This window comes from Ranitomeya variabilis, chromosome 4 (genome assembly GCF_051348905.1).
Source record: "Ranitomeya variabilis isolate aRanVar5 chromosome 4, aRanVar5.hap1, whole genome shotgun sequence".
NCBI classification, from domain to species: domain Eukaryota; kingdom Metazoa; phylum Chordata; class Amphibia; order Anura; family Dendrobatidae; genus Ranitomeya; species Ranitomeya variabilis.
The window spans coordinates 460129618-460153035 of record NC_135235.1 but is presented as its reverse complement, the minus strand read 5'-3'; the positions used below and the strand labels follow the sequence as shown (position 1 = coordinate 460153035).

The following is a 23418-nucleotide window of genomic DNA, read 5'->3' as shown; positions in this document are numbered from 1 at the left end:
CTCCGATCATGTGACGGGGGTCAGCGATGCGCTCATTTCCGGCTGCCCGGCCGGAAGCGCCGGTTAAATGCCGCTGTCTGCGTTTGAAAGCGGCATTTAACTAGTTAATATTGTGGGCACATGTCAGCTGTTCAAAACAGCTGACATGTCCCGGCTTTGATGTGGGCTCACTGCGGAGCCCTGCATCAAAGCAGGGGATCTGACCTCGGACGTACTATCCCGTCCGAGGTCAGAAAGGGGTTCAACTTTTTTTCTTCATTTCATTTGAAAAAAAGACTAGCTAATTTAGAAATTGATGGCAGCTACACATCTAAAAATATTGCAACAATGTTAAAGAGCTAAGGGTCAATTTTCAAATAAATTTCAAGATTGTGTATAACGCAAGCATGTTAGAGAGGCAGAGTCTCTCAGAGCAAAGGTGGTCAGAGGTTCACCAGTCTGAACTGCATCTAAATATTATGGACCAAGTTTAGAAAAATGTTTGCAATGTAAAACTGTAAAGAATTTGAATATCCTGTCATCTACAGTACATAATAAGTATAACAAAAGATTCAGAGGCTCAGGGGAAATCTATGTACATATGGGACAAGTCAGATGGTAAATATTAGATGCCAGTGATCCACCATCCCTCAGGTGGCAGTTAGTGTTGAGCATTCCGATACCGCAAGTATCGGGTATCGGCCGATACTTGCGGGTATCGGAATTCCGATACCGAGATCCGATACTTTTGTGGTATCGGGTATCGGTATCGAAACAACATTAATGTGTAAAAGAAAGAATTAAAATAAAAAATATTGCTATACTCACCTCTCCGACGCAGCCTGGACCTTACCGAGGGAACCGGCAGCCTTCTTTGCTTAAAATGCGCGCGTTTACTGCCTTCCGTGACGTCACGGCTTGTGATTGGTCGCGTGCCGCCCATGTGGCCGCGACGCGACCAATCACAGCAAGCCGTGACGTAATTTTCAGGTCCTGAATGCAGAATTAGGCATTCAGGACCTGAAATTACGTCACGGCTTGCTGTGATTGGTCGCGTCGCGGTCATATGGGCGGCACGCAACCAATCACAAGCCGTGAGTCCGTGACGTAATTTTAAAATGCGCGCGTTTCCTGCCTCCCGTGACGTCATGGCTTGTGATTGGTCGCGTCGCCCATGTGACCGTGACGCGACCAATCACAAGCCGTAACATAATTTTCAAATCCTGAATGCCTAGAATTAGGCATTCAGGACCTGAAAATTATGTCACGGCTTGCTGTGATTGGTCGCGTCGCGGCCACATGGGCGGCATGCGACCAATCACAAGCCGTGACGTCACGGAAGGCAGTAAACGCGCGCATTTTAAGCAAAGAACGCTGCCGGTTCCCTCGGTAAGGTCCAGGCTGCGTCGGAGAGGTGAGTATAGCAATATTTTTTATTTTAATTCTTTCTTTTACACAGTAATATGGATCCCAGGGCCTGAAGGAGAGTTTCCTCTCCTTCAGACCCTGGGAACCATCAGGGATACCGTCCGATACTTGAGTCCCATTGACTTGTATTGGTATCGGGTATCGGTATCGGATTAGATCCGATACTTTGCCGGTATCGGCCGATACTTTCCGATACCGATACTTTCAAGTATCGGACGGTATCGCTCAACACTAGTGGCAGTACATTAAAAACAGGAATGATTCAGTCATGCAAAACACTGCATGGGCTCAGAAATACTTCCATAAAACATTGTCTGTGAACACAGTTTCTCATGCACAAATGTAAGTTAAAGCTTTATTATGGAAAGAAGAAATAGCATATAGCATCAAAATCCAGAAACTATGGTGTCTACCCTGAGCTACCACCTGAGCCTAATCTCCTTATTAATGACCTTGTGGAGGGTATTCACAGTAAAGTGTCAGTATTTGCTGATGGCAACAAACTATGAACTTGACATTACAATATAATAAAACAATCTGGTTAAGATGTCTAAATGGGCAAACACTTGGCATATGAGGCTTAATGTTGATAAATGTAGAGTAATGCACCTAGGATGGAGTAATCCTATAGCTGTGTAACAAGGTGGTAGCGGGGTAATAGTCCTGACTGAGCTCACTTACTATGCACAGTCTATAGACACCCTGGCCCCTTGAACATGCAATACTTGACTGACACAGCCTTTTCCCCAGGAGTTACCTTCTCTTCTCTGGTCACCGTAGTCCAGGCAATGAGAGTCCAGGCATGCAAATGTTTTCCAACAGGGAAGTAACTTTTAATGAACGATGAGAGGATGTAGATCAAAGAGACAATTTCAACACTGGATTCCTGTTCTCTCCCTGACACTTGCTATGGCCGTACCCACAAAGGCCGCAGTAGCCAAAGTTAGCAAAAGTCCACTTGCTGGGATCTGGGTGCTTAAAACCCCTTCAGTGGGGGGCCCTTCAAAAGTCCTGGAGACCTGTGTTGCAGTCCTCAGTCCTTTTAGGTCCTTAAGTCCCTCTTAAGGTCCTTGAGTCCAAGGCAACAGATCTCTCACTCCTGGGAGTCTGGCAATGCTCTGTCTGCAGTATACGTCTGCCCTCAAGCAATGTGGCCGGGTTACTGACTAGGAAGCAGCAGTTTCCTATCTGGTCTCTGATGCTGACCCAGCCCACAATATTATCTAGTTCTGTCCATGCCTCTAGTATGTGCATTACAAACACAGCACATATAACAGTACAAGACACAGGAGGATAACTGTTATGGATCCCAATGGCTAGGGGATTGCACTGGACAAGCAAAAATAACTCAAATAACGGACTAGCTCTAGGGTGATGGAACCTGGGCTGACCGCTGCCCTACTCCTGACAAACACAACTAGAAATAGCCAGGGAGCGTGCCTACGTTGATTCTAGACGCCTCGCGCCAGCCTAAGAGCTAACTAGCACTGCAGAGAAAATAAAGACCTAGCTTGCCTCCAGAGAAATTAACCCCAAAGGTATAGTTGCCCCCCACATGTATTGACAGTGAAAATGAGAGGAAGGCACGCACATAGATATGAAAATAGAGTTAGCAAAACGAGGCCCGCTATAACTAGAAAGCAGAAGGATACAAAAGGGGTCTGAGCGGTCAGCAAAAAACCCTAATCAAAAACCATCCTGAGATTACAAGCACCCATGTGCCAACTCATGGCACATGGGGAGCACCTCAGCCCACTAGAGCTTCCAACTAGCATAGAGTAATATTTAGCAAGCTGGACAAAAAACAAAACAACTGAAAAGCATAACTTAGCTTATCCTGAGAGATCTGGAAGCAGGTATTCAGAACCAAACTGAGCACATCTGAGTACATTGATAGCCGGCAAGGGAATGACAGGAAAGCCAGGTTAAATAGGAAACACCCAGCCTCTGATGGACAGGTGGAAACCAGAGACTGCAACCCACCAAAGTCACCCAGTACCAGTTGTAACCACCAGAGGGAGCCCAAAAACAGAATCCACAACAGTACCCCCCCTTGAGGAGGGGTCACCGAACCCTCACGAGAACCCCCAGGGCGATCAGGATGAGCTCTATGGAAGGCGCGGACCAAATCAGTCACATGAACATCAGAGGCGACCACCCAGGAATTATCCTCCTGACCATAACCCTTCCACTTAACCAAATACTGGAGTTTACGTCTGGAAACACGAGAATCCAAGATCTTCTCAACAACATACTCCAATTCTCCCTCCACCAGCACCGGAGCAGGTGGCTCAACCGAAGGAACAACGGGCACCTCATACCTCCGCAATAACGACCGATGGAACACGTTATGAATAGCAAACGATGCTGGGAGATCCAAACGAAAAGATACAGGGTTAAGAATCTCCAAGATCTTATAAGGACCGATGAACCGAGGCTTGAACTTGGGAGAAGAGACCTTCATAGGGACAAAACCACACCAAGTCCCCAACACGAAGTCGGGGACCCACGCGGCGACGGCGATTAGCAAACTGCTGAGCCTTCTCCTGAGACAACTTCAAATTGTCCACCACCTGATTCCAAATCTGATGTAACCTGTCCACCACCACGTCCACTCCAGGACAATCCGAAGGCTCCACCTGACCAGAGGAAAAACGAGGATGAAACCCCGAATTACAAAAGAAAGGAGAAACCAAAGTAGCAGAACTAGCCCGATTATTAAGGGCAAATTTGGCCAGTGGCAAAAAGGCAACCCAGTCATCTTGATCAGCAGAAACAAAACACCTTAAATAAGTTTCCAAGGTCTGATTAGTTCGCTCCGTCTGGCCATTCGTCTGAGGATGGAATGCAGATGAGAAAGACAAATTAATGCCCATCTTAGCACAAAACGTCCGCCAAAATCTAGACACAAACTGGGATCCCCTGTCAGAAACGATATTCTCCGGAATCCCATGCAAATGAACCACGTTCTGAAAAAATAAAGGGACCAACTCAGAGGAGGAAGGCAACTTAGGCAAGGGTACCAAATGAACCATCTTAGAAAAGCGGTCACACACAACCCAGATAACGGACATTTTCTGTGAGACAGGGAGATCTGAAATAAAATCCATGGAAATGTGCGTCCAAGGCCTCTTCGGGATAGGCAAGGATAACAACAACCCACTGGCCCGAGAACAGCAAGGCTTAGCCCGAGCACACACTTCACAAGACTGCACAAAGGTGCGCACATCCCTTGACAAGGAAGGCCACCAAAAAGACCTGGCCACCAAGTCTCTAGTACCAAATATTCCCGGATGACCAGCCAACACAGAAGAATGGACCTCGGAGATGACTCTACTGGTCCAATCATCCGGAACAAACAGTCTTTCTGGTGGACAACGATCAGGTTTATCCGCCTGAAACTCCTGCAATGCACGTCGCAAGTCTGGGGAGACGGCGGACAATATTACCCCATCCCTAAGGATACCAGTAGGCCCAGAGTCTCCAGGAGAGTCAGGCACAAAACTGCTGGAAAGAGCATCTGCCTTCACATTCTTTGAACCTGGCAGGTATGAAACCACAAAATTGAAACGAGAAAAAAACAACGACCAATGAGCCTGTCTAGGATTCAGACGCCTGGCAGACTCAAGGTAAATCAGATTTTTGTGATCAGTCAAGACCACCACACGATGTCTAGCACCCTCAAGCCAATGACGCCACTCCTCAAATGCCCACTTCATGGCCAAAAGCTCCCGATTACCCACATCATAATTGCGCTCGGCGGGCGAGAATTTTCTAGAAAAGAACGCACATGGCTTCATCACCGAGCCATCGGAACTTCTCTGTGACAAAACCACCCCCGCTCCAATCTCGGAAGCATCAACCTCAACCTGAAAAGGAAGTGAAACATCTGTTTGACATAACACAGGAGCAGAAGAAAACCGGCGCTTAAGTTCCTGAAAGGCCTCCACAGCCGTAGGAGACCAATTAGCAACATCAGCACCCTTTTTAGTCAAATCAGTCAAAGGTTTAACAACACTGGAAAAATTAGCAATGAACCGACGATAAAAATTAGCAAACCCCAAGAACCTCTGAAGACTCTTAACAGATGTAGGTTGTGTCCAGTCACAAATCGCCTGAACCTTGACGGGATCCATCTCAATAGTAGAAGGAGAAAAAATGTACCCCAAAAAAGAAATCTTCTGGACTCCGAAGAGACATTTCGAGCCCTTCACAAACAGAGAATTGGCCCGCAGGACTTGAAACACCTTCCTGACCTGTAGAACATGAGACTCCCAGTCATCAGAAAACACCAAAATATCATCCAAATACACAATCATAAACTTATCCAGATATTCACGGAAAATATTGTGCATAAAGGACTGAAAGACTGAAGGAGCATTAGAAAGTCCAAAAGGCATTACCAAATACTCAAAATGGCCCTCAGGCGTATTAAATGCGGTTTTCCACTCATCACCCTGCTTTATCCGCACAAGATTATACGCACCGCGAAGATCTATCTTAGTGAACCACCTAGCCCCCTTAATGCGAGCAAACAAATCAGTCAATAATGGCAATGGATACTGATATTTGACTGTAATCTTATTCAGAAGGCGATAATCTATACAAGGCCTCAGGGAACCATCTTTTTTAGCCACGAAAAAAAAACCTGCTCCCAGAGGGGACAAAGATGGACGAATATGTCCCTTTTCCAAGGACTCCTTAATATAATTCCGCATAGCAGTATGCTCTGGCACTGACAGATTAAATAAACGACCCTTAGGGAACTTACTGCCAGGAATTAATTCTATAGCACAGTCACAATCCCTATGAGGAGGGAGCGAATTGAGCTTAGGCTCCTCAAAAACATCCCGATAGTCAGACAAAAACGCAGGGACCTCAGAAGGAGTAGATGAAGCGATTGAAATCAGACGTGCATCATCATGAACCCCCTGACATCCCCAGCTTAACACAGACATTGTTTTCCAATCCAGGACTGGATTATGAGTTTGTAACCATGGCAGACCAAGCACTAGTACATCATGTAAATTATACAGTACAAGGAAGCGAATCACCTCCTGATGAACGGGAGTCATGCATATGGTCACTTGTGTCCAGTACTGCGGTTTATTCATAGCCAATGGTGTAGAGTCAATTCCCTTCAAAGGAATAGGAACTTCCAGAGGCTCCAGACTAAAACCGCAGCGTTTGGCAAATGACCAATCCATAAGACTCAGGGCAGCGCCCGAATCCACATAGGCATCGACGGAAATGGATGACAGTGAACAAATCAGAGTTACAGACAAAATGAACTTAGACTGCAGAGTACTAATGGCAAAAGATTTATCAACCTTTTTTGTGCGTTTAGAGCATGCTGATATAACATGAGCTGAATCACCACAATAAAAACACAATCCATTTTTCCGCCTATAATTTTGCCGTTCACTTCTGGACTGAATTCTATCACATTGCATAGTCTCAGGTGCCTGTTCAGAAGACACCGCCAACTGGTGCACAGGTTTGCGCTCCCGCAAACGCCGATCAATCTGAATGGCCATAGTCATAGACTCATTCAGACCTGTAGGCGCAGGGAACCCCACCATAATATCCTTAATGGCCTCAGAAAGACCATCTCTGAAGTTTGCAGCCAGGGCGCACTCATTCCACTGAGTAAGTACCGACCATTTCCGAAATTTTTGACAATATACTTCCGCTTCATCATGCCCCTGAGAGAGGGCTAATAAAGCCTTTTCAGCCTGAATCTCCAGGTTAGGTTCCTCATAGAGCAATCCCAGTGCCAGAAAAAACGCATCCACACTGAGCAATGCAGGATCCCCTGGTGCCAATGCAAATGCCCAATTCTGAGGGTCGCCCCGCAGGAAAGATATTACAATCTTAACTTGCTGAGCAGGGTCTCCAGAGGAGCGAGATTTCAAAGAAAGAAACAATTTGCAATTGTTCCTGAAATTCAGGAAGGTAGATCTATCTCCAGAAAAAAACTCTGGAATAGGAATTCTAGGTTCAGACATAGGAGTGTGAACAACAAAATCCTGTATGTTTTGAACTTTTGCAGCGAGATTATTCAGGCTGGAAGCCAAACTCTGGACATCCATGTTAAACAGCTAAGGTCAGAGCCATTCAATGGTTAAGAGGAGGTAAGAAGCAGCTAGACAGCAATTAAAGGCTAGGCAGCAAAACTCTGAGGGAAAAAAAAAAAAAAAAAATTCCCTTCAACACTTCTTTTTTCTCCTGCTTCAGCCCAAACAATTAACACTTTGTGGGCCGGCTATACTGTTATGGATCCCAATAGCTAGGGGATCGCACTGGACAAGCAAAAATAACTCAAATAACGGACGAGCTCTAGGGTGATGGAACCTGGGCTGACCGCTGCCCTACTCCTGACAAACACAACTAGAAATAGCCAGGGAGCGTGCCTACGTTGATTCTAGACGCCTCGCGCCAGCCTAAGAGCTAACTAGCACTGCAGAGAAAATAAAGACCTAGCTTGCCTCCAGAGAAATTAACCCCAAAGGTATAGTTGCCCCCCACATGTATTGACGGTGAAAATGAGAGGAAGGCACGCACATAGATATGAAAATAGAGTTAGCAAAACGAGGCCCGCTATAACTAGAAAGCAGAAGGATACAAAAGGGGTCTGAGCGGTCAGCAAAAAACCCTAATCAAAAACCATCCTGAGATTACAAGCACCCATGTGCCAACTCATGGCACATGGGGAGCACCTCAGCCCACTAGAGCTTCCAACTAGCATAGAGTAATATTTAGCAAGCTGGACAAAAAACAAAACAACTGAAAAGCATAACTTAGCTTATCCTGAGAGATCTGGAAGCAGGTATTCAGAACCAAACTGAGCACATCTGAGTACATTGATAGCCGGCAAGGGAATGACAGGAAAGCCAGGTTAAATAGGAAACACCCAGCCTCTGATGGACAGGTGGAAACCAGAGACCGCAACCCACCAAAGTCACCCAGTACCAGTTGTAACCACCAGAGGGAGCCCAAAAACAGAATCCACAACAGATAACATCAAGACATAAAACATGCAACCATACATAGACAGTTTACATTAATACATACTACCAGATGCATCAGGTCAAATATAACGCAGTATTATAACTTATTTACATAAAAGGCACGGGGGTCACACGAAAGGAGGAGAGGGCGCAACTGAGGGGACCTGCCACCCCTTACAGCTGCATATTAAATGGAAAGGCGGGAAACTAAATTATTACAAGGAATAGAAGGCCTCTCTTATGAAGAGAGGTTGGAAAAATTGGGATTGTTTAGCTTAGAGAAAAGATATCTGTAATTCCAATGCCAGCATTCCTGCATGGTCCCTCTCTCTCCTCCTGGCAGAGATGCCGATATATTCATTACCCCAGCCTGACTTAAGTGTGTTCTTCCTCTACTGTGGCTTCCTGCTACCCTGGGCTTCCATGTATCATGAAAGGTCTCCCGGCATCGTTCACGTGCTGCTTTTTGAAGGTGATGCGTGCACACTCTGGAAATGTCCCCAGCCAATAGATGGGAGGCATCAGGTATTTAAGGCACACTCTCCTGTAGAGAGGTGTTTGAGCAACATTTCCCCTATGGTTAATTAGTGTTTGTGCAACTAATCTATTGCCAGGTCCATATCCTTGATGTTGTTTACTGTGTTGTTTAAACCTGAACCTAAAACCACTCCGGTGGTACCTTAACCTGAAACCACTCCGGCGGTACCTGAGCCTGAAACCAATCTGGAGGTACCTGACCCTGCTCTGGTAGTACTTGAACCTGCAACTGTTCCAGCTGTTCCTGAATGTGAAACCGCTCCAGTGGTACCTGAACCTTCAACAGCTCCAGCGGTACCTGAGCCAACACCAGTGGTTCTCCTGTCCAGTCACCCAGAACCTGTGTTGTCTGAACAGGCTCCAATTCTCAGTCTACCTGCATATCCAAATCCAATCCTGCCACTAACTCTGAGTCCATGTTATTTGGTACATCAATGAAGCAAAAAAAAAAAATCCACAGAGATTCAGGACTGTTGAGAAGCTAGAATCCTACATCAGACAAGAATGGGACAACATTCCTCTATGAACAGCAGCAATTGGTCGTGTCTCTTCCTGGACGTTTACAGACTGTTGTAAAAAGAAGAGGGGATGCTATACAATGGTAGACATCGCCCGATCACAACTTTTTTGAGATGTGATGTTGTCATCAATTTCTAAATTAGTTATTTTTTCAAATGAAATGGAAAAATGTCTAACTTTCAACTTCTGATCTGTCTCCTAAGTTCTGTTGTGAATAAAATATGGCTATAAGAGATTTTCAAATCATTGCATTCTTGTTTTCTTTACATTTTACACAGTGTCCCAACTTTTTTGGAATTTGTGTTCCACTTGTATACACACTTATATGTAATGTGAAATATTGGCTAAAGCAGAATAATTTATTTTCATTATGGATTTGAATGTAATTTTTTCATCATATGTTGTCAGCTGTCAGCAACACTTTCATGCCATCTGCACATACCACACCAGCAGAAAGAAGAAAAAAAAAGAAAACTTTCCATACCACAGTGAGTCTTTACTCATTGATCTTCCTTTTTTACTATAGATACTATCGACACTCAGATTTGAATCCTTGTCATGAGCTGAAACAAAGTTTGTGACAACTCTAGTTGGTATTCCCAAGCATCGGAGAACTAAAAAAAAAATAAAAGAGAGGAAACATCATATTTTTTTTATCATTACTCTTTAAAGTGAATCTGTCACCACATTTTATAATTCAAACTGTATAAATAGTAGCAAAATGTGTACAATGTACACAGTGCACAAAGTGTAGCAGAATCTCCCATGGGAGTGGTGACGCGTGCATATTCATAACCTTAAGGAGTGGTACCACCTGACCGCTGAGAACAGGAACACAAAGAGCTGTTGGCGCCGGGACAGAGATGCAGGGACTGAGATGCAGCAAAGGAAGGTGAGTATTGATGTCTTCTGGAAGCCTGCAGCTGTCAATGTCCTACAGCCGCCGGCTCCCCGCTCCTCTTCCCCCACCAGCTTTCTGGACAATGACTCATGTATAAGCCCAAGGGGTGTTTTCAGCACACAAAAAATGTGCTGAAACCTCAGCTTATACACGAGTATATACGGTAATTGATTTACTGCTAATTTAATTTTTTGGAGAATTTGGCTAATTCAAGTTTTAGACATTCGCTCATCTCTAAGAAATGCGTATGTAAATTAATTACATAGTACTTTTAATATCTATGTCTTAATACTGAACATATATATTTCTATATATTTATTACCAGTGCACATGACTCCAGCAAAGACCCAGCATTGTCCATATTTGACTGGTTTATATCCTCTTTTTCGCCACATATTGAGGATGTCTACACTTCCACTCCAATCCTGAGGATCAACCCCACCTGGAAATTTAGTAGACCAGCTCCCCTCCAACACACCTTCATCATCAAAACTGTTAATCTGTAGTTGGAAAAGAGGTATAAATGTATTTTTCTTGCCTGGTACCAACAAATTTCACAGCACTTAATAGACATTGTCATCATTGCCCCTCTAGTTGAGGACAGAATCAAAATGCTCTCTCTGTATACCTTTTGAAGTGTGGAAGGAAACATACAACTTTTATGGCTGAAGTTGCCCTTAGTCACATTTAAAACTAGGAGAATGGTCTTTTTAATTTCCCTACTTGTGTAAAGCTGATGGATTTGATTCTACAAGATGAAATTTGATGAAAAGAGTTTCGTTGAAATTATTGCCTCTCTGCTTCATTTGGATGATGCCATTAGAGTATATTAGTTTTGTTAAAATGTGTAAATGTTATTAATTGTTTTATGTGTTATTCTTTATATATCTTATTGTAAAATGTTCAAATGTATAGATGCTATAAATTGTTTCATGTGTCATTAACTCATTGTTTGTCTTATCGTACAATGTTTAGAAGTAAAAACATACATTTTTTCCGTGATTGTTATAAGGTGCTTTTAAATTAATCTACATATACTGTACTTTTATCTCAACATAAATGTACTTTTAATCTAATAATAAAGATTTTATTTTACCAATATTAAAATAAACTAAACTTAGACTGTAGAGTCAGAAAATGCACCAGATTTATCACAGTTCTTAATGCTGAATATAATTTTGTTGCATCTTTAGGCTTTTCTGTATAACTATATACTACCTATTGGTTAACTTAGTTTAGTGCCAAAACCTTAGCGTAATTTTGTTTTAAATCTTAAGCTTCCGCTTAGTCACTCACACTTGTTGAGTGAGGCTTACAAGTTATTTAAAACACATAATATTCCAGCTCATTTATTTTATTAAATCTCTGCCACATCTGTCTATACTGTAGATGAATACATTCAGTACCTTCTGGCAGTAGTACTGTAGTTGATTTATTAGAAATATCAAATACTTTACTTACCATGGCACTTACTACCCTTCCCACATAGCCAGGATCATATCTTTTTGAACAGTCCAGTACTTTATCTTCTTGATAATTTATACTTCTGTTCAGAATTTGGAAACAGGTGTCTAAAATGCCTGTTTCGAACTGGAAAAAGAACAGTATAACAATCTATCATTCTTTTCACTTCTGCAAAGTTATGCTATCAAATAAATCATTGCTTGCATAATCGACTGATAACCTTAAAGGTTTTCTTCCCAAGATAGTAAGTTATGCCCTACCCATAAGGACTCCAGCGTGCTTGAGAACGGGAGTCTGGAAGCAACAACCAGACTGCAGATTCCAATCTTGAATGGAGTGGAGGTGCGCAGCTTGACTTCACTCTGTTCCTTGTATATGATATTGATGGAGCTAACCTAGTATACTGCTTAGTTATTTTTCTTTCTTAAGAATAGCAGTTTAAATACATCACTTGGTAAATTAAAGAAGCACTCCTCCCATTAAAGTGTTTATCCTCTTAATATATTCAGTCAACATGGACAGAAAAATCAAATTTTCCATAGTTTTTCATATTTTTCTTGCAGTATTCAGTTTGCAAAATATGTGATGAGATAGTCTATAGTACAGGTCATTAAAAAAGCATTCCTATCAAAGTTTTTATCCTCTTAATATATTGCAAACATCATTATGGAGCACTGTGTATTAACAATTGCTCATTTTGACTTTCTACCCAGCCAATTCTTCTCTTTTCTCAGCTCTATGTAGAAACATGATGTTATTTCTCCCTGTATTTATTATTCCCCCTTCAATGCGTAGACCTGTGTCTTCCCCCCTTTCCCTCTCCATTTTATCTTTATTTTTGTATTGTACATGTTCTTTTGTTCTTACAATTTAAATTTTTGCTATTAAAAGTCATTTTTTAACATGCAGATGTTTTTTTCTTGCTTGCTGTTCTATGCCCAGAAGTCAGTCTGGAGTCGCATCTCTGATTTGAGGTAAAAAAAAAATGTACATACTTGGTGAGCCGAATTCCCTTTTCCTTCTTCCATTTTTCTTTTTAACCAAGCGGAGCGCTCATATGTATGGAGGAGTCATGAGAAATAACTATATGAGCTTTTGACTTACAGCTATCTCGTGCATGGCCAGCTTCAGTTCATATCTATTTCAATTGTCTGAGTATCTTTAATAATCAAATAATCAATTTCAATCTGTTATATCAATGGGAAGACTTATATAAATTAATAATATTAACTTGTTTATGGTGTAAAAGGGTTGTTCAGTTTAGGCATTATTTCTTTAAATGGGTCCACATACTGTGCTTCTCACCATTATTGGCACCCCTTCATTTTTTTAATAGACTGTACAATATCTTCAGAAATAAATGGAAATGGATAAACCATAGTTATATCCTCAGCATTTTAATTAGTGGTCCAAAGTAATACAACAATACATTGTTTTTCAACTTACATTTTGCAATTTCAAAGAAGAAATTGAATAAACAGCATGTGCAGCAATAAAGTCACACCTAATTAATACTTGGTTGCACACCCTTTGGCATTGATGTCAGCCTCCAAACGTTTCTTGTAGCCATCTATAATCTTGCACTTCTCAGCTGGTATTTTCTCCCACTCTTCCTTTTGTTCAAGCTCTTGAATGTTTGCAGTTTTCTTTTTCCCAGTGGCAGACTTCAGCCCACTCCAAAGATTTTCAATGGGATTGAAGTCAGGACTCATTGCTGGCCATTTTAAAACAGTCCATTTTTTCTTTTTCAAATCTTCCTGTGTACTTTTGAATGTGTGCTTTGGGGCATTGTTGTGCTTAAGGACCCATAATCTTCAACAAAAAACACGTTTTTATACACTGGGTAGGATATTTTGCTCTAAAATCTCTTAATAATTCTCTGATTTTATTATTCCTGTGATATGGTTAAAGCCTCCAGTACTATACAAAGAAAAGTAACCTCACAGCATTATGGATCTTTTAACATGCTTAACTGTTGGTAGGGTGTTCTTTTTTTAATAGCTTTATTGCACCATCTGTAAACAAACTGTTGCTTTGCTAAAAAGCTCTATTTTAGTTTCATCTGTCGACAGAACACTTTTCCAGAAGGATTGTACTTTGTCAGAGATACCCTTCGGCAAACCTCAATTGTTCCTTTTTATGTGTTTTTTTCAGGAATGGTTTCTTCCTTGGCTTTTGCCTATAAAGCTTCTGCTTAGTTTAGTGTGTGGTATATGGTACTTGTTGAAACCATAATCCCAGACTGTTCCAGGTTGCTTTTCATGTCTTTGGATGTTTGACAAGGCATTTTTTCCACCATTCGCACCAACCTTTGAAGACATCCCTTGTCAATTTTCCTATTTTCCCCACATCCAGGGTGGTTCTTGACGGTTTCATGCTCGGCAAACTTATTAACATTGCGCACTGTTGAAACTGGGATACCGAGGTCTTTGGTGATGGCCTTATACCCTTTGGAAGTCTTGTGTTTGCTAATAATAGCAGTAGTTCTGATGTCCTTAGAGAGCTCCTTTATCTTTACCATTGTGACAAAGGAACATGATTTACTATGTGGCTTTTTAAAACATTGAAGTCATCATTCATTGGCTAATTTATGTCACATGGCACTGACAATTAAGCACAGGTGATTCTCATTTGTGATTTACCACAGGCGAGTCAAAATATGTTTCCATACTAATTTAATGTAAAGATTCCAATACCAGTGTCACAGCAAGCTTTAGTTTTTTCTATTTTTCCCTCCCATAGTTTTTTCTTTCAAATTATTGTTTATCATTTGCTCTTTTGTATTTATCATGAGTGCTCTATACAAAAAATTATTTCACTTCATTCATTTTTTTCAGGAGATATTCCACATTATGTACTTACACTTCATGGGTGCCAATAGCGATGAGCAGGACTGTACAGTAGTTGAATAATGGGTGTCCCACTGCTGGGACCTCCAGTGATCAACTGGAACTATGAGGAAACTCCACAACAAGTGTTCAGTTTACTTGCAGCAATACCACAGGGCAAAGGAAGAATTGCACACTGACCATAAAAATCAATGACCATACTTTTATTGTTACAATTTAATTGAAATCACGCTTTCCAGACACTGCTAAACTACACTTTATAGTGTGTAATGCAAAAATTATGATCGGTAAAGAGATTTTTTACTACAGTATCTATTCCAGACCGGGCAAGTTATTCCAACAATTTTATAACATGCTTAGAAACATGGACTGCTATTTCCAATCAGGAAAGAAAAATGATTATAATCTACTTACTTGCCCATAATTCCATCGTGCTTCCTTAATGTAGTCTTCAAGACCATAATAAATGATTCCGCTGTCATTTAAAACATATTCAAGTCTTTCATTTTCATCCTTCATATAGACAACGTCATCTGAAGACAAATGTTATACAAGTATATATTTTGCTTGGTTAGTAGCCCAAAGTTCCTGTACTATCTGGAGAATTATGCTTAAAGACAAAATCTGCCACCTGCAGCCACCAGTGGCAGGGAACATGTGTGAGTGGCAGCTGTCCTGGGGTAAGGGACCACATATTGAATGACACCTCTTTGAGAATGTGGTGCAGGCATCTTCAGTACAGCTGATTTTGCATGGGGAGGCTGTAAACTGCTGCAGTGGAAATAAAAAATGAATTGTGACCTGATATCTTTTTGTTTTGGTCCTTGAGGGAAGGTACTGGTGTCTACCTTTTCTTATACTACAAATGGACATTTGCTATGTTCATGAGACATCCCCCTTTATTCACTCTTTCTTATCTAAATGAATACAGATTATACTCTGAGAACTTTGCTTAAAGGTAATATTTATTCAGTCGCCATGACAGCACCAATGAGAGAGGGGATCCACCCTTCGGGGACAGGAAACCTACAGACATAAAAGGGCGGTACCTCTCTCCTGCATCAGTTGGTTTCCTGTCCCCGACAGGGGACCCCTTCAGACATACCTTATGAAGAAAGATGAAGACAGAAGATCCAGGCCCGGCAGGCCGATTCAGGAGGAGGGGGTTTCCTTCCTCGGTTTCAGGAGGAGGGGGTTTCCTTCCTCGGTCTGTCCGGTGTGCTGGAGGTGCCACACCACAGAGGGCTGTGGGGGTAGGCAGCAGCAGGAGAAAGCAGCCTTCAGGGGAAGCGCTTGCTTTAGGTGATCCATCGCCACGTGTATGGGTAAGTATAGCCGCGAGGAGGCTCTTTTTTCCCCTGGACCGCACTATCTGGGGCCATGTCGCTGGCGGTGTCCCTGCTTGCCACGCTGGCAGAGGCACGATCTGGCGCTGCCTGGCGAGGTGGGGTCGCAGCTGGATGATGCGGCCGGAAGGGGTGGTCCCTCATGAAACGGCCAATGGCGCGGCCCGATGACATGTCGGGCATGTGCAGTCCTTGCCGCGGCGGTGAATGTCAGTCCGGCGTGGCCCTGTGAAGCACCGCAGGTCAACGACATAATGGTGGCTTGTTGTGTGGGGGCTTGCGAGCCGGAGGTGGATCACAAGGATGCAGGGGGCCGTGTGGTAAGTGGGGGCACGCGGCTCAGTGTGCGGGGGATTCATGTCCTGCTGTGGAGTGTGGTCTTATGAGGGAGGGGCCTCCCAGTGGCGTACAGATTATGTACCGGGCAGATCACCAGGATTGGCCCTGCTGACCCCATCCAGGGAAGGTACCTTGTGGGGAAGCCGGCTACATAAGAAACCTGTATGTGCTGCCATGTGCTTCTCAGCCATCTTGTAAAATGGAGTCTCATGAGCAAGAAGCGCTGCAGCACTCTCCAGAGCAGCAGTGTCAGACCTTAGAGAAGCCCCCCAGCAACGGTTACCCAGCGGTGGTCTAGTGGCAGTAGTCACACTGAAGGAGATAGAACCAATCAAAATTCTAAGCCTTACAAGTCCTCAAGCCGTAGGGATGAGTCACCGGCTGAGATGGACCCCCCCGCAGACTACTGTACCATTCTTTACTATACCATGGGTAAGTGATGTTCGAGAAAGTTCATTTGGTGATGTGTTGTCTCCCCTTATGTTCCCTCTCTCCTTATCAGGGGAAAAAATGGTCCACTACGGCTAAGCATAGGGAATGTGCTGAATGTGGGCTTGTGATTGGTCGCGTCGCGGCCACATGGGCGACGCGACCAATCACAAGCCGGGACGTCACGGGAGGCAGGACAAGCGCGCATTTTAAAATGCGCGCGTGTCCAGCCTCCCGTGACGTCACGGCTTGTGATTGGTCGCGTCGCCCATGTGACCGCGACGCGACCAATCACAAGCCAGAACGTAATTTTAAAATCCTGAAGGACCTAAAATTACATCACGGCTTGCTGTGATTGGTCGCGTCGCGGCCACATGGGCGGCACGCGACCAATCACAAGCCGGGACTTCAAGTAAGGAAGTAAACGCGCGAATTTTAAGCAAACAACGCTGCCGGTTCCCTCGCTGAGGTCAAGGCTGCGTCGGAGAGGTGAGTATAGCAATATTTTTTATTTTAATTCTCTCTTTTACACATTATTACATTAATGTTGTTTCGATACCGATACCCGATACCACAAAAGTATTGGATCTCGGTATCGGAATTCCGATACCCGCAAGTATCGGCCGATACCCGATACTTGCGGTATCGGAATGCTCAACACTACTCAGGGGAGCTAAGATCAGATTCTCCCCATTCGTCCTCATCATCTTCAGAAGGCGAGTCTGGCCATTCATGTTTTTCTTTTGACCGGATAGATCGTCTGGTCAAAGCAGTAAATAATACTATGAGGATTGAAGAAACCCAGCCAGACAAATCTGTAGAGGATGTAATGTTTAAAGGACTAGACCGGAAAGCTTTTAGGTGTTTTCCTGTGGATGACAAAATAAGCTCCCTTATTACATGGGAATGGAAGAAACTTGAAAGGAAAGGTTCTCTTCTGCCATCCTTTAAAAGAATATATCCATTTGAGGAGGTGGCATCTTCTGCATGGGATAAGGCCCCAAAACTCGATGCAGCTGTGGCTAAGGCTTCCAAAAAAGGCTCCCTACCATTTGAGGATTTGGGGACTTTAAAGGGCCCGCTAGATAGAAGGGCCGATGTGTTTCTTAAAGGAGCCTGGGAAACATCAGCAGGAGCTCTCAGATCATCAATCGCAGCCACTTATACAGCACAATCTCTAATGATATGGCTAGACCGCGTAGAGGCCCAACTTAAAGACAAGGTTCCTAGAGATGAAATTTTATCCTCTTTTCCCATAATCCAGGGAGCAGCGGCTTACCTTTCTAATGCTTCGGCAGATTCCGTAAAATTAGCAGCCAGGTCAGCGGCTCTTTCCAATGCTGCCCGTAGAGCCATATGGCTGAAATGTTTGCCAGGGATATGCAGGCCAGATTAAAGCTGTGCAGCGTTCCATGTGAAGGGGGACATCTATTCGCCTCAGTTCTGGATAAACTACTGGAAAAGCGGGAGATAGTAAAAAACGGTTCCCTTACTTAGGAAGACCCTCATACAGACGGGATACTAATAGAAGGTGGTTCGCTGGTAGAAGGTCTACTAGAGAAAGAACCAGATATGACGCCAATAGGAGGAAAGGTAGAGGCTATATGCTAAACTCCTTTCGGGACAATAGAAAACAACAATAACTGCCGGACCAGGTGGGAGGCAGGCTCTTGGCCTTCTATCCGGCCTGGCAAAACATTTCTAATAGCCCATGGATCCTAAGCATTATTAAGACAGGGCTAAAATTTGATTTTCAGAGGATACCTCAGACTAAGTTTCTTTTAACGCCTATCCGTTCTTCACCTACAGAACAATGGGCGCTGGAATCTGAGGTCCAGGAACTTCAACAAAAGGGTGTATTGATTAAAGTTCCTGAAGCACACAGAGGTAAAGGGTTTTACTCCCCCCTCTTCTTGAATAAAAATCCGGATGGCTCTTTTCCTACTATTATCAATCTGAAAGGTCTAAATAAATTCTTACTGGTCCATTTGTTCAAGATGGAGTCTGTTAAAACAGCAATAAAGCTACTGTTTAACAACTGTTTCATGGTAGTCTTAGATCTACTATACACACAGATCACCAACAGTCTTTAAGAGTAGCAGTTTCACTGGGCAGCACTCTACTCTACACATGGGCGGCACTCTACTCTACACACAGATCATCAACAATCTCTAAGAGTAGCAGTTTCACTGGGCGGTACTGTAGAACACCTCCAATTCAGAGCACTCCCCTTTGGGGTTTGCGGTGCCCCCCCCCCCGCGTTTTCACTAAAATAATGTGGAGGTCATGGCACATTATGTCCCTACAGGGCTGACACATCAAGCTATTTTCCGACAACCAGGTAACTGTAGCCTACATTAACCATCAAGGGGGACTCGGTCCAGATCATTAATTTAAGTGGCGGATCGTATCTTTCAAATAGCCGAGGCTCATCTACTGTCACTCTCATCTCTTCACATAAAAGGGAAACACAACATCATGGCCGATTACTTAAGTCACAACAGACTCAGACAAGGAGATTGGGTCCTGAATCAGGCCGTCTTCAATCAGATCAGGCTTTTATGTGGGTACCCAGACATAGACCTCTTCTACAACAAAGAAAACAGAAAGATACATCAATTCTCCTTAGATCCCAGAGAAAACCCGTATGCAGTGGACGCCCTCCTAATTCCATGGCATTTCAGTCTAGCCTATGCCTTTCCCCCATTGAACTTAATCCCGATAATTCTGAGGAAGATATGGGAGGACAAAGCTCGGGTAATCTTAATAGCACCATTCTGGCCCAAGAGACCATGGTTCCCCTGGCTGAGGAAGATGTCTGTTTCTCAGCCCTGGAGAATCCCATGGTCCGATTCTCCATCCAAGAGTGTCCAATTTACATCTGGCCGCGTGGAATTTGAAAGGGTGTTACTGAGAGAGAAGGAGTTTTCTCAGGAACTTGTTAATACCTTGTTGAAAAGCAGGAAGGCTTCTACAACAAACATTTATGTTAGAATTTGGAATTTTTTTAAACAGTCTCAGGATCGGGGGTTAGTCAAAAAGCCTGTATTAGTGAGATTCTGGAATTCCTGCAAAGGGGTTTAGAGATGGGGCTAGCTACAAGCACTCTTAGAGTTCAAGTGTCAGCTCTAGAAGCATTATACAATCGTAATTTAGCTAGCAATTACTGGGTGTCTAGATTCATCAAGGCAGCGGCTAGGTCGAGACCCATTATTAGACAAAAACTGGCTCTGTGGGACCTGAACCTGGTACTTACAGCTTTAACTGAAGCCCCCTTTGAACCTATTGAATCCACTCCGATAAAGGTCCTGTCTTTTAAAACAGCTTTTAGTTGCCCTCACATCGACAAGGAGGGTTAGTGATCTGCAGGCCCTCTCTAGACAGCCTCCATACATTCAGTTTAGAGATGATAGAGTGGTGCTAAAAACTGATCCTCTTTACCTTCCAAAAGTAGTGTCAAAGTTCCACAGGCTACAGGAGATTTGTTTATCTGTAGTTTTAAGTTTACTCACATGGGTGAAGTGTATAAATTGTTTATGTGCTACTAACCAAGGAGGTCCTCTCATGCTCTGTAATCCAACTGATGCGGGAGAGAGGTACCGCCCTTTTATGTCTGTAGGTTTCCTGTCCCCGAAGGGCGGATCCCCTCTCTCGTTGGTGCTGTCATGAGCTCCTGAAAAACACCGCTACCGGTAAGTAGCTTGAGTATTTCACCTACACATTTTTTTATTAGAATATAAGGGTTTTGTAAACTAGACCAAAACAGTTTAAGCACAAAAATTATATTAAACCATTCAGTTTACTTACCTTTAGCCCATGGATTAAACAGTAGTATGATATCCTCTAATTTGAAATTACTCTTTTTATTTTTGGAGGAGATGTATACATTCATTTTGTAAGGTCCGACTAGTGCACGTGAAGATGTTTTAATAGTGGTGGTCACTTCAGCAGAAGAGGTGGAATCTATTACAGCTGTCCAGGTTTTGCCATTTTTGGATCCAGAGAGTTGAAAGACTATAAGTGTGTAGTTTGATTCTGCAGGGGCTGGACCTAAGTAAAGATTACAAAGAGCTGCTGATTTGGAACTAAGAATAGCAATATTAGGAAAGTAGGAAATACTTGACATATGAGTAATCTGTGGCATTAGATAACTATGAGAAAACCAAAAATTACCAGAACATGGAGACAACATTTGAAATTATAAAATGTGTCGTTACCTGTGCTAGCAATAAATTCCACCTTGTCTCCTTTCTGGATCGATCTATTGAAATAAAGTTTGACTTTAAATTCTTGCCCTCTTCTGAGAATGAGGTTGCTGCTGTTATAGCTTTTGGTTCTGTGTGCCTTCATGTTTGACGCCTTTTCCAAACTGACTTTTTTTAGCTTTAGGGCTGTAATGTGAAAAAAAACAAGAAATCAGACATTTCATGAAGCATATGAGTGTTTTCCTGTTTGTTATTTAACCCCTTAAGGATCAGGCTGTTTTTTTCTTATTTATACAGCTACCCTTTCTAGAATAAAGATCAGGCATATGTTGAGTGCCATGTCCCTTACTAATCGCCTGGCCTCTTAACAACAGTTATAGCCATGATTCATTTACAGTGAATGTGAGTTAATAAAATACATTTGTGAAGCAAGTAATATATGTTTGCATGCCTTCTTCTTGGATAGTCCTGGCTAAATGTAGTGTGCAGGCTATTTAGAGCATGAAGCCCCATATTTAATGGTCACACAAGATTTCAGTTATGCCCATACCATTTTAACAGGGCCAATGGAAGGCATGCATAAGGCGGCTAATGTATAAAAATGCATGTACTGTATATTACATGACAACAAAATATATCCAAATAGCATTTCATCAGATTAAAGAGATGCTTGGAAGCATCCCTACAACATGGTCCTGCAATTCCTTAACATTGATGCTGGACTTTTGCTTTGCATACGACAGTTTTTCCTTTTTATTATATAAAAATGTGCTCATCTTTACGTAATACAGGAATTTTAAAATCCCAATCAATGTCGTATAACATTCAGTTGCTCCAGTAAAATTATATTTGAGAATTGCTTGCACAACGCTTTGATACATATATAGGTTGGTTTAATAAGGTTACAGTAAATTATGAATACTGTATGCTGACAAAGCTGAGTCATATAAAACTAAACTTAGAATTAACCTTCTGAAAAAACATGAGTAAGGGTATGTGCACACGTTGCAGATTTTCCTGCAGAATTTTCTGCTCAAAATCTGCACCTCTTTTCAGAAAATGCAGGTAAAAATCCTCTCGTTTTTGGTGCGCTATTCATGCGGATTTGATGCGTTTTTCATGCGGATTTGTCTGCATTATTGTAACCTAAATAAAGATCTATTATTTAAAAAAAAAAAAAATTATGATGTTATTTCTTTGTCCAATCTCTTATTTCACATACTCTATGGAAGAATAGTGTTTACAGACAGATAGATAGATAGATAGATAGATAGATAGATAGATAGATAGATAGATAGATAGATAGATAGATAGATATAGATGGATACATAGATAGGTACATAGATAGGTAGATAGATAGATAGATAGATAGATAGATAGATAGATAGATAGATAGATAGATAAGAAATAGAAAAATAGAGCAGCACATTCAGCATGGAAAGAATCTGGGTGCAAAAGAGCTTCCACAGGCATGTACTAAACCTTGCCCCTTAGAAAAGGTTTGCTACACTGAACCGAAACGTTGCCATCATGGGCTAAATAAAATAGCTCCTTATTCACAGACAGTGGTGTGCTGCTTCCTTTTTAGGACTAATAGATAGATAGATAGATAGATAGATAGATAGATAGATAGATAGATAGATAGAAAAAATGGTACATAAATAGTTAAAGACACAAACATACAAAATCTGCAAGCAATGTCTTTAATTTAACAAAAAATGGCATGGGCTCCCACGCAATTTTTTGTGCCAGAGTGGGAAAGCCGATGGCCGGGGGCCAATATTTCTGGCCTGGGAAGGAGTTAATACCCATGGAGCTTCCCAGGCTATGAATATCATGCCGCAGCTGTATAATTAGCCTTTACTGGCTACCCTAGAATGCGTATCGGCAGGGAAGAAACTTGCCTCTGTGCTGCCTGAGGCGAAGTGCAGAACGGCGCCCCCCCATAGTAAATTTGTTTAAATTTGTAGGAATAAATCTGGTTCATACAGATTTATATCTATACTGTAAAAATGAGGACAATAGTGGACGTTTTAATTTAGAGAAATAGAAAAAAGATGTCCAAACAGATCACGCCTCCTTCTCCCGAAACAATTAGCCAATCACAAGCGCCGCACACGGGGCTGTCCGGAGCTAATAGCAGGGGCCTTCCTATTGGGTTGAGTAAGGGATGTGAGAGTGGGAAGGGTAGCGAGCACAACCGACACTCAAGAAAAATATGGCTGAATGCCTGTATGTACCGAGGGGCAGCATTGGACATGCTGTGTAAGTTATGGGCCATCTGTCCTCCAGCAGAGATGTTTGTGAAAAGGACAATGCATCCTGCACCAGGGCGTACAAAAAGATCATGGGGCCCCAAACCACAAGCTCTTATTGCTCCCCCATCCCCCCCCCCTCCAAAAAAAATAATTT

At 42.6% G+C, this 23418-nt stretch overlaps 1 protein-coding gene across 1 annotated transcript in view; it reads right to left on the bottom strand.

Annotated features, from left to right (window-relative positions):
* Nucleotides 1–23418, bottom strand: part of LOC143765200 (protein-glutamine gamma-glutamyltransferase E-like) — a 91652-nt gene that overhangs the window by 32536 nt on the left and 35698 nt on the right. The window contains exons 2-7 of the mRNA XM_077251638.1: nt 21019–21192; nt 20609–20851; nt 15102–15220; nt 11836–11964; nt 10697–10874; nt 9958–10087 (exon numbers count right to left, since the gene is read on the bottom strand). Of these exons, the coding sequence (XP_077107753.1) occupies nt 9958–10087; nt 10697–10874; nt 11836–11964; nt 15102–15220; nt 20609–20851; nt 21019–21192 (973 nt within the window). The remainder of the gene's footprint in view (nt 1–9957; nt 10088–10696; nt 10875–11835; nt 11965–15101; nt 15221–20608; nt 20852–21018; nt 21193–23418) is intronic.